The sequence below is a fragment of the Belonocnema kinseyi genome, chromosome 7 (assembly GCF_010883055.1).
Source record: "Belonocnema kinseyi isolate 2016_QV_RU_SX_M_011 chromosome 7, B_treatae_v1, whole genome shotgun sequence".
Classification (NCBI taxonomy): domain Eukaryota; kingdom Metazoa; phylum Arthropoda; class Insecta; order Hymenoptera; family Cynipidae; genus Belonocnema; species Belonocnema kinseyi.
Window position 1 is genome coordinate 22909241 of NC_046663.1, and position 12123 is coordinate 22921363.

At 34.2% G+C, this 12123-nt stretch overlaps 1 protein-coding gene across 1 annotated transcript in view; it reads right to left on the bottom strand.

Annotated features, from left to right (window-relative positions):
• The window catches only part of LOC117177333 (sn1-specific diacylglycerol lipase alpha), a 187094-nt gene that overhangs the window by 6347 nt on the left and 168624 nt on the right, over positions 1-12123 (bottom strand). The window contains exon 14 of the mRNA XM_033367959.1: positions 1714-2039. Within this exon, the coding sequence (XP_033223850.1) occupies positions 1714-2039 (326 nt within the window). The remainder of the gene's footprint in view (positions 1-1713; positions 2040-12123) is intronic.

The following is a 12123-nucleotide window of genomic DNA, read 5'->3' on the forward strand; positions in this document are numbered from 1 at the left end:
AGGGAGCTCTTCTTAATATTTTGACACCAAAATCATGTCGATACACCTTACCGACTGCGAGTAAAGCCACCCACGCTTTAACTTGACAGACTGTATCTTACCGGTCAAAAGGAAAGTACAAGGGTTTTGTAGATTACTAATTTCCTATTAAACATATCTTGAAGATCTGGAATTTTTACCTGGATTTATGTATTTTCTGCAACTCTTATATTTTATATACTTATCTATTATAATCTTCGAAATTCTTCAACATGAACTTCTATTTAGAAGATATATCTACTCACAGTGCGGCTGAATCAAGTCTCAATTAAAATTAAATGCTAAAGGGAATTGTAAGGTTGTACATTTGCTGAAAAGCATGTAGCAAATGCTTGTCTTATCAATCTAACATTAAATGTTATTAGACTTTAAAAATCTGTGTCACGAACCTGAATAAAAAGATATAATCCCTTCTGGAAACCCACAGCGCGAACGCGGCTTCGAGTTTCGTTTCATGATTGTGAATTTATGCGTGGGGAGCGCGGGCCAATCGCGCGAAGCCCCCCTCCCCGTGACATCGACAGACTGACCTTCACAGAGTGGCACGTCATCACTTAAGCGAAGTCCATTACTGGACAATCCATTCCAATCGCTATCACCCAGTGGCATTTGTTTGACCTCTAGGCACACCAGCCCCCCCCCCCCAGATAGATCTTTAGCTCAAAAGTCGCAACACCCATCCTCCTAGAATAAAAAAGAATTCCCAATGTAAATAGTACAGTTGACTCCACGACACTTCTCGTTTTCGGCGCTATAGGGGAAGCGAACAGGAAGTGTCAGATAACCCTCTCTCCTGCCTCAAGCCGCGTTCGGAGCAGTAGGCGTAGCCGGCCGCGTATGTGTGTGCGTGAGATGAGATAATGAGTGAGGGCAAGCGAATGAAGGAGAAATCGGGAAACGAGAAGTTTCGTAGAGTCTACTGTATTATCAATAAACCATCTGCTTCAATTTTAAACAAACGAATGCTCTATAAGCCGACGGTTTTATGCTTTTTCTTTGAACATGAAATATTTCTGCTAAGGGTTGTTTTTGTAATTTTTGATTAAATATAGGTCCTATTATCATTCCCCACTGATGATAAAAAATTATAATTTTGACCTTGACTTAGAAGTACGTGGATATTTACTAAACTAGAAACGGATGTAAGGACCCCTTTCATGCGGACGCCAAAAATAATAACACCTTACTATCTTGAAATGTTTGTGGGATGATAGACAAGCATAATCAAACAAAAAAAAGGTCAATGGTATTCAACTTTCATTTGGACTTGGTTCAGCTGTATTGTGTTTTATTTAAAAATTAAGATTGAAAGTAATAACCTTTGTTATGGTTGTTTCAACAATATTCCAATTATCATTATGACTGGGATGTCCACGGATAGTTCCCGTTCCCGAAGTCGCGTATCTTCCCTTTCTCCGAGTGCTTCTTCGTAAATAAAAGAAGGGATTAACGAGTGATAGATTTTTAGTCTTACCGTGGACATCCCTGACCTATAATGAAATAAAGGTATATTCTAGAAGAGATAAGAAAAATTCAGTGTTCAAAAGTTCTAAAATTAAAGCGATTTTGAAGAATCCTTGAAGAGATTGAAAACTTTGAAATTAATTTTTAATTGAAGTGGTTTTACCACTTTAAATATCTGGTTGTGAAACATCTTATAATTTATATTCTTACAATTTGCTTTCGTGGGGCCTGGGGGTTTGCAAAAGCTCACTCGCCAAGCTAATAAATTCCCACGGAATTCCGGTGGAATCAAGGCTCAGTTCCCGGCCGGCTTGAGGGAATTCGCTTGGACTCTGCAGAGAAGTAAAACTCGTTTCGAGAAAGAGTCTGTGGGGTGGAGTTCCCGCAGTGACCTGGCACTTGATGGGGCTCGATGTTGAAAGTAAAGCTCGCATTTCTTGTTCTATCTCGATTTCCTGGATATCTAGGGCTTCTCGGGAATTCAAAACATCGACCGCTGAGGACTGACGTTGAGGCTTCGCTGGTCTCGTTACAACCTGATCCACGCAGTTACTCAGTGAACTTACTTAATCCTTTTACTTTTTAGCAAAGGAATGTCGATGAATGACAACAAAATAAAACGAAAATGTTCAATAGGGCTGCTTCCAAATTCAGACATTACTTTTCCAATGAATGTATCGCATAGTTTGCTCAATATATTTATTGCATTTAATTAAAAATTTTTAATTTACTGTTGAAATATGAATCTTTTTTAGGATTTTGATTACAGTAACCATTTGACGTTATGTTCACGTCATTCAAGTTGATGTGAACAGTAGGAATAAAGAAATATTAAATTATGGTATACCATATAGAAAATTTCTTTGGTTAAACGGTAAAAAAATAAGACAGATTCCGCTTGTTATGAAATTATGAGTGTTATTTACCTCACCAAAGCATTATGATGTTTTATGGTCCTTTAACTGTTGAACCTCGTTTTAACCAAATTCAAATTTCACTTAGCTTTGGCGCGCTTTCTTCCGCATCTAGGTTATTAACTAATCACATTTACCATAAACCAACAAGATAAGTAGAAATGAATCACCAGGAAGCGCTAGCAAACTATCGCAAATACCCGCGAAATTCAAATTCAAATTATCTGAAGTTTCCAAACAACCGTATTCCCACTCACGTATTGTCCCTTTTTAAGGGTTTATAAAGTACTGAAATTTGAATGTGAATTATAAAAATCTAAAACACAGGGAACACAGTCTCCTATTCCCCCAACCCTTTTCTTAGAATCCCCTACCATGCATATATTTGAGAATTTTTGCCAGCCCCCTGCCCTTTTTTGAAGCTACGATTGTAATCGATATCGATAGACAGAAAAAAAATATTGAAAAATTAAAAACATATTTCTGCCATACTTACATTCATTAAGGGCATATGCAGGCTGCAATGTGACTATTACAAATTATTGTATTCGATGGATTTATAATTAGAAAAATGAACATAATGTGCTGAAATTTTGAGAAACTGTTCAGCACATAAAAGGGCACGTCTGTCTGGCACATTAGAGTTTCTATTCTGTTTAAATAATGCAATTTTATTCATTCTTTTTTAGCTAGGGCTCTAAAACCCTGTTCTTAGTTACATCTCAACTAAAGAATTAGAAACAGTAATACGATATGAACAAAATAAAACCACAAAAGTGCTAGAAAGAAGTGCGCTTATACGCTTAGAACCCTTTTCCAAAATTTCAACACAATATTTACAGTTTCTAAATTATAAAGCCGCATCGTTCACGTGATACACTACCACATGCCCTTAAAGAAATTATGTCTACCTTAGAGAGACTACGATCTGAAGAGAAAAGACAAAAGCAAATTGTCAACAATTTGCGCAAAAATAAAATATAAAAAAGAAAATTTTGTGATAATTAACTTATAAGTAAAATTTTATTTTGTCTTCCTGTCTAAAAAAATTGTTAAACGATATGCCTTAAAAATCTCGCAATTATTATTTTTGAATACCTTTTTAGATTTTTAAGCCTTGAAGATATTTTGTATCTTAAATTTGAAATTTAAGAAATTAAATCTATATATAATTAATTTTAATAAAAAGATCAAAGGAGACCTAATGCGAATTGAGAAACATTTGTGCTTTTTCAACGCATTTGCGTGCGTTTAAATGAAAACTTTCAAGTTATCTAATTTATTATTTAAAAAATTATAAATAATAGTAATTTTCGCGGGTAATTAGTATTTTTTAAAAAAGAATTGTAATGTAAAATCATAAGGTTCCGAAGAGTTTACATAAAAATTTGTATTTTAAACCAAACATCTTTATAGAATGAACAAGATTTTCAACTTTTGAACAGTTTGCGGTTATATTAACGTTTCTCGCAGTTACTTGATATTATCTAAATGTTTTTCGTCGGAAATTATTTGAAATTTTATTAAAAAGTTTTAAAAAATATAACATTTTAAAAAATAATTATAATTTTTGAACAACTTAAGGTTATGTCAAAAATCATTAGATTTAAATCGAATGATTTTCATTTAAATTAATAAAATTTACAAACTAGAACAAGTTCGGAATATGTTAATATTTTTTGATAAACATTAAATTTAAAAAAATCATGATAAGCAGAACAAACTTAAAAAAAAATGTTTTTAAATATATTTTTCAAAATTAAAAATATCAGTTTCCAACAAAAAACAGTAACATATTCCAAAACGGTTTGAAAATACCAATTTTCAATATAAAAACAGACCATGACCTTAAATTCACAACTTTGAAATTATTTTAGGATATAATTGCAGTTTTACACCGGAAATCGACATTTTTAGTGAAAAATCAATAGATTTTAAAGAAGTTAATTTCTTCTGGCAACTGTACATTATTCTAGTGGTTTACACCGGAAATATCGATATAGGATTCGCAGAAGAATTACAATTTAAAAACAATTTAAGGTTATGTCAACGTTTTTCACGGAAAATTTGTTATTTTAAACAAAAAATCATTCAATTTCTAAGAATAATTATTATTTAGAATAATTTTTCGTTATGTTGTGTCAGTGTCTTTCGTGAAAAATTTGTATTCTTAATTAAAAGTTTTTGTTTTATACCGTAAATAAATAGTTTAAATAAAACTGCATTGCATTTTAGAGAAAAAAGGTTTTTTGAACTATTTGAGGTTATGCTCGCATCTTTTAACGAAAATTATTATAGATTTAAGAAAAGATTTTTTTTTTCACAAAAATTAAACTAACAATTTTAAACAGCTTTAGGTTATTTTAGTGTTTTTTTATCGAAAATCTGTATTTTTGCATAAAAATGCAATGATTCATTCTTATGTTAAGATATCAATTTTGATCTATTTTAAAAAATGTGGCTTTTGCTTTTCTTTCTTAATGTTTTAGATAACAGATAGTGAGAAATACCAATATTTTGCATTAGCAGTAATTATACATATTAATTAAAATTTTTCGGGAGACAAAACAAATTAACAGAGAACGTAGATCATGTATTTTTTATATTTTAATAAAATTTGCACTTTGTTATTAATTTTTGTTCCTTTCGTTGGCATTTTTATAAGAAATTTTTTTCCTTTTTTAGAAAAAAAATTCTCTATTTTCCCTACAATTAAACTAGCGAATCACTGTGATCCCTTAAGACAAACATTTTTACGTGAACTCTAAGAATCAAAATCAATTATTGAATATTAGATTCGGGTATCGAAGTTTAGATTCTTATAAAACACATTAAATTTTGAGCAATACCTTTTTACTTCAAGAGGAAGAAAGTTCTAGGAATAAATTTCATTACAAAGCTCTTAATGTCTTAGAAATTTAATTTAAATTAATGCGAAAAGTCAACAGTTTTAAAGCATATATAAAAGTAGAAACGAAGACAAGGTGCTTTCATACACAACGTATATTTCAACAAAATTATAACATGCATCAATGAATGATTGATTGAAAATCAAAAATTATAAATCTCCATGTACTTACCTATTGTCACATACATAATGGGGTTGTTGCATCTTTTCAAATATATTTTTATTCCTAATGAACTTGAAATTGCGCTAAAAATTGAATATAATTACTTGTGGAAAGTTTAAAAAAAAAGTTTGTGTGCGAAGTTATCGTCAGTCTGATTAGCGCAGTTGATGGGGGAATTAATATGGCCGCTAGTGATTGGAGTAACCATAACCTATTTTAACATTATTCATTCAAAAAGAGTTTGTAATGAAAAGAGTAGAAATTGTTTCGAATTTCAGTAAAACCCGGATTTTTGCAAAGTCTAACAGTGCGAATATGCTTTTTAAAAATGTTTTTTTCGTAAGTGTAGTATTTAATAAATTCTTGTTAAATAAAGTAAAATATTTAAAATTGAATGCAGAATTTAAAAAACATATTATCTTAAGCCCATTCATACAACAACCCCATTAATCTAAATAAATAGTATTTCAAATGCAATCGACAACAATTATGTTTACTAAAAAATGCGCATGCTAATTCAATATTCTGCTACTCAATAAATTATTACAAAAATGATTATAAAAATATATTAAAATCGAAAAAGGTAAGGAAAGGGTCAGAATTTCCGGAAAGACGAAATATAAAATTTGAGACATAGATTTAAAGAAAAATCAAGAGCTCTCGCACGACCCTTATGAAAATTCTAATAACTATTTTTTCTAGCGTGCGATCTGAAAGAATCATCAAGTGCTGCGTTTGAAATACTTGGTGAGTTTTTTAAAGCAAGAATAATTTAAAAAAGAGAAAATCCATAAGCAGCGTCACTGCGAAAAAGATTCCTTGGAGGGCAGTACATCTAATTGCATATTTTATCAAGTCCAGGTTTTGGCTTTAAAAAAAAAGCTTTAATTCAATTTGAGAGAAAACGTTTTATGCAACACTCACAAGGAGATGATCAAAATTGGGATTTTTTCGCATGAATTTCGTGCTGAGAGTATTCGATAACTATTAATTCGGCGAAACATTATTTGCCAATAACATTTTTAATATCTGTTTGTAATACAAAGTTTGTTGATTTTTTCTTGAATTTTAAACTGCTAACAATTAAAGAAAATAAAAAATAACATTTTCCAATTTTAATTTCAAAATCGCAGTAAAAAAATTGGAATGAAAACCAAATCGACGAAAAATTCTAGTACCAAGAATCGAGCCCGGACAAGTCTTTTACGAATTCGAGAGCTACTGCCAGAAGTAAACGGTAGATGAAAGACTCTATCATCGCGGTCCATGTAACGTCCAAATAAAAATCCGAAAGGTGTGAATTCCCCTTGTCAATAAGGAATTTATGAGAGTAAAACAATCCCAAATTCGATCATCTGCTTGTCAGAGTGAATCGACGAACCTTTTATTTTTTAACCGCGCAAAAATAAAGTGACCCTTGTTATAAGAAATAGTATAGGGTGATTTCCTTGTCTCGCCATACATGAAATTGCCCTGCCCTTGAATGACCAGGAACTGGGGAGTCTTATTTGTTCTCAGTGACCTTGCTGATAGCCTATGATTCCTTATCAATCTTGGTACCTTGTATCGTGGTAGAAAGAGGGAGAGGGTGTGGTGGTCATGACTGCATAGGCGTCGGCGTCAAGGTCTCGAGATGTTGAGACGTCTATGGTCGAGATTCTGGAGATCAGTCTCGGCACAGTCAGTTCTCTGCACGCTGACACCTATATTTTAATATTTTTTGGGCCATCTTCAAATCATCTCCTTCCCGACACCTAAGCTTATACTAATAGCCATACCACACACCCTCAGCTATCGTGTTGGAGAATCACTTTTCTCATCTACCCATCCAATATTTTCACCCAAATTCAAACAAAAATCTTAACGGAGAAAAATGGAGTATCAAAATTTAGATGGTTAGTTTTATATTCCAGATAGTACCATGTACCGCCGCGACAGCTGAAATTAAATTTCGGAGTGAGTGACGTTTATCAGCGTCATGTTTGCCCTGTTGCTCATACATTGAATTAGTTTAAACCACTTTTTGCTATTCCGAACATGTGTGAAGAGCGAAAAAATGAAAAGAGCATGGTGGAGAATTGAGTGTGTTTTTATTCTTTATTTACAACGTCAAATTCGATTATTTCACGAGTAAACACAGTTGAAAATTCCTGTACATGAAACTCGGCAGATCCTGGACATGTTTCTGGACGCGATCCTGCATCCAAACCTGTACAGGTGATCTTGATGGTTTCTGTGCAGGAATTTCGCGAAGGAAACTGTGCATGATCCTACAATGGAACCTTTACCGACAAAGGAACCTCTGAATGATCTAGTATAGGCACCTGTACAGTTTTCTTTACGAAATAAATTGAGGCGCGAGTTCCAGCATAGAACCACGTATAGAGTTCTTCACAGAAAACCTCCGCGAAAACTCATGCGGCTTACAGCTATATAGTTGCTTTCGTTTTATTCCCTCAAAGATCAAACTTACTATCGACAGATCCAAGCTACTAGAGAACCCTTCGCAGATTACTTCCTATGCAGGTTCATGTATAGGATCCTGAAAAAGTTCCTTCACATGAACCCGCGTCTCAAATCACTCTGCGAAGGAACTTGTGCAGGATCATTGAAAGGTTAGTTTGCACAGGATCGCGTGCATGTTCATCTTCAGGAATATGTCCAGGATCCTCCAAGGTTAACGTGTACAGGAATTTTCAACTAGAAGGACACTCGCTGCCATGGAGAGAAAAATTTGTCATATGCAATTATATCGGTTTCTGAATTTGTTAATGTTTAAAATGTTTCAATTTATTGCAGATGCTATTTCGCTAGCTTCTTGTGCTTAAAGTAGGAGACGGACCAGCTCTGGGATGGTCAAGCTGAACACATGTTTCGAAAATACCACGGACGTTCCAATTGTCAAGCTGACTATCCATTTTTCTCCGTGATTATTCAAGTTTGGAATAATTAAAAATCAATAAATAATTCGAAGTTTTTAACATCTTCAGATTATAGTACATATATGTAAATTTTTGGATGACCACACACCTATTCGCAATTTCTTTTAATTCTTAAATTTAAAATTTAAATATTCAGTAGTAATACGTCATATATTAATAAAGTAGTCGCAAATGTTTTGATGAAGGAATAAAAGGAAAAATGACGAATGTAGTCTAAACTTAATACAATAAAGGTTGCTACAGTATTCAAATGTTATCATTTTTTTACTTTCAAGTCTTCAGGTCTCTGTAGCATCCCTGAAATGAATTCAGAAGCACTTAATCAATAAAAAGTCAATTGAGATAAAAATGAACTTTATACAATGATTTTCAAGGTTTGAGTGCTTCCTAAGGCTTAAAATAAACAATAAAAACTAATTTTTGTTTACTAGAGAACAAAATATATGTACAATAAATTACATACAGTGGTAAATTATAAGTCTTATGAGTCAATAATGGTGTTGAAAATGTAATAAACGAAAATACAAACAAAAGTGTATAATGCAAATTTCTTCACCGTTTCTAAAAGCACAAATCGTCGTATGCAGTATGAACAAATTAATGGGAAGAAACAATATTAAAGCACTGAACAACAATTTTATTTTCATGTGATAATGTCAGCCAAGAATAACAAACATAATTTATAAATGCTAGATAATAGACAGGGCAAGTTCCAGATTTAAAAATTCTTGTTACAGACATGGCTAAATCTAGAGTATTTTTGGTAGATAAGGTAATTTAATCAAATGTTACTTTTCATTTTTTAAATGACATTCGATTTTATTACTGTTAAAGATACTAGTTAACGTTCGAAATATTCAAATTGTAAAATTATACTACACGTTTAAGAAATATCGTGGCCGAGCTGGATGCTCTATTCTTGTTCCACATTATTGCATCATGATGAGATGCATATTAATTGATGAGAGGGAGGTAAAATATGATTGCCTCCCGGTCTGAACCAAACACAATCAGACCCTCCGAGCCTGGCGTAGTATAATGCTACGAACGTTGGTGGACAACGATTAAGCATCTTCTAAGAACGACTTTTAATTTTTCATATGGTGCTAATACTTGCAAATCGACTCCAGCCATAAATTATTTAAGATTCACAATAATAATGATCCGACACAAAACATTCACTCGAGAAAATGATAAGTTCCCTCGACGATCTAGCGGAATATCGTCGCCGAAAAACTTCTCACATCAAAGCGAGTGAGACGATTGGGACTTAATTTGCTTTACTCCATGGTGACGAACCAAAGTCTTCCAAGATCATTGAAGCCTATGATCCCCAGTTTCCTGGCTACAATTCATTTCCTCTTAGAGATCTAAAGTCATCAAAAAAATCTGACACTTCGGAAGGAGATTCTCAGCATTTGCGCCTTTCCGTTTTTAGTCACGCCTGAATGGGAAGGGCCGCGCATAATCGAAATCATCCGGCATGAGCTCCCGGTGTTTTATCTTTCTTCCGACGAGCAACCCCATTGGCGCGAAATAGGCCTCGGGGGCAATTAGACTGCCGCCACTACTCGGAAACGGGCTACGTTCCGTTGTTGTGAAACCAGAAAGGACAAACGTCATGGTCGGAGAATCAAAATCAAAACGCAGAAGAGAGAGTAGATGAAGCACGATATCTTAGAGTTTCCACTTTTCTTTACAGTATTGCAGTAAGGACCCTATCTCGTGAGAGTCTTTCTCATCAACTCTATTCAATTTTCTGATCTAAAGAGACCCAATTCCTTGCAAGTCCCTCTTATTATTTCAATCTCAATTTAGAAACGAACGGATTCGATTTCTTGGGAGTACTTTTTGCTAATCATATTTTATTTTTAGCTCAGAAGAGGCCCGATTTCATGGGAGTCTCCTGTTTTCAGATTAGATAAGAGAAAAAATATACAACTTGTATTTTTAGGGCCACCATATAATCAAACATAGAAACTTTTTCTGAGCTCATTCAAACAAAGTTGGACCAGTATTTGTCATATGTAGATTATTTCTCCACTAATATTTGAATTTAACGTATGTAATTGCCAAAAATAAATACGCCTTATTAATCAAATTCATACATTATATCAACAATATACGTAACATGATTGAATGAATTAGGAGTGGTAATCAATCTTAATTTATTCAATAAAATAATTAGGTCAGAAACCTTAAACGCATGGCTAATAATATTAATTAAAGAAAATGGAATGCCAAAAGCGGCTACTAGAAGATTTAGGACCAGAGCGGGGAACTGAGCAAGTTATCACCACAATAGCAGTAGAGACCTTTGTGAAACACAATGTGAGTGTCGACGAAATTCGGGAAGTTCGTTACCCCTCAGGGCAAACCGTTCGAATTCTCATCAACATCTGGGTTGTAAACCCACCCACACTTGACACAGAAGACCTAGTCCCTAGAATCGACAGCACAGAAGAATTAGATTGCACTTTTAATACCTGCTTGAATCGGTTGCAGCAGCAGTTGGATAAAGCTAGGAAACAAACCACTGTGAAAAATACGCCGTCACAGTTCGAAATTATTGAGTTGTTCTCATCCACTGAGAAACTCTACTTATTATCGGAAACCGATCTAGAAGTTAAAATAGAAATTTTCAGGGAAATCAAACAAAGAGACACCATAGAAGAGGCCATCCCAGACCTCTACTTCACAAATCAACTAGTAGGAAGGGAATTAGTAAAGAGAAGTTGACGAGAGAATTTTATTTTTCTTCTTCTAAGGTCTACTGAGAAATCTTAATTTTAAAAGAATAAGCCTGACCAGAATTTGAGATGGCCCTCAAGAGTGGCCGACGATTCAAGCAAAAGCTTATTCCTACATAATTATTTGATATATTATCGGGACCGGTAAATAAAATGGCTACATAAAGTCTTAATCTGCGAGAACTTTGTCAACGTAATGCACATATTCTATTCCGGGGCGGTGAAACTACACCAACCGTGATTAGAGATCTAGTATGTATCAACATCCTCAGAGATGGAATTCGGAATTTCAACGCAGTCAAACGCGGATAAACGATTCGCTAACCTAATCGAATTGATAGCACACCTAAAGAAGCGATTCGCGCCTACCAAGAAGCACCAGTGGTACTGCGAAGCGATCGTTAGCTAACGAATGAAGCAAGTAGAGAGTGTACACGGTTATTATGATCGGACGCTAGGCCAACTTAGTCGTGCTAAGCACTATCTAAAAGGGAAGTATACTATCCCAAATGATGACGAGAACATGATGATGAAAGCACTGACGGATTGCGCACTAGATGCATTCATCTGAGAATTACCTGAGGAAATGTCCATTTTTCTGGACACTCGCAATTCTAATGACATTAATTAGGCGTCTGAACATGCTTTACACGTGGACGAGCTTATAGTTATGACAGAGTTTTTGAGAGAGTAAGGTCACATAGCGCTTACAGTCGACAACTGAAAGATTCAAATAAATCCAGACGACTAGACAGAACTCTGATGCCCGTCATTGTTAACTCGCCATCTACACCCAGTCAGCCTCAATGGACCTTACCCACTACGGCCACTAAAGCTCAATCAACATTACTGAAGCCAGACTCTTGAAACTACCATCAGGCTCGCCGGTCAGGCGGCACCAAGAAGAGTCACTAAGTGCATCGATACTTTGTATCGATACTTT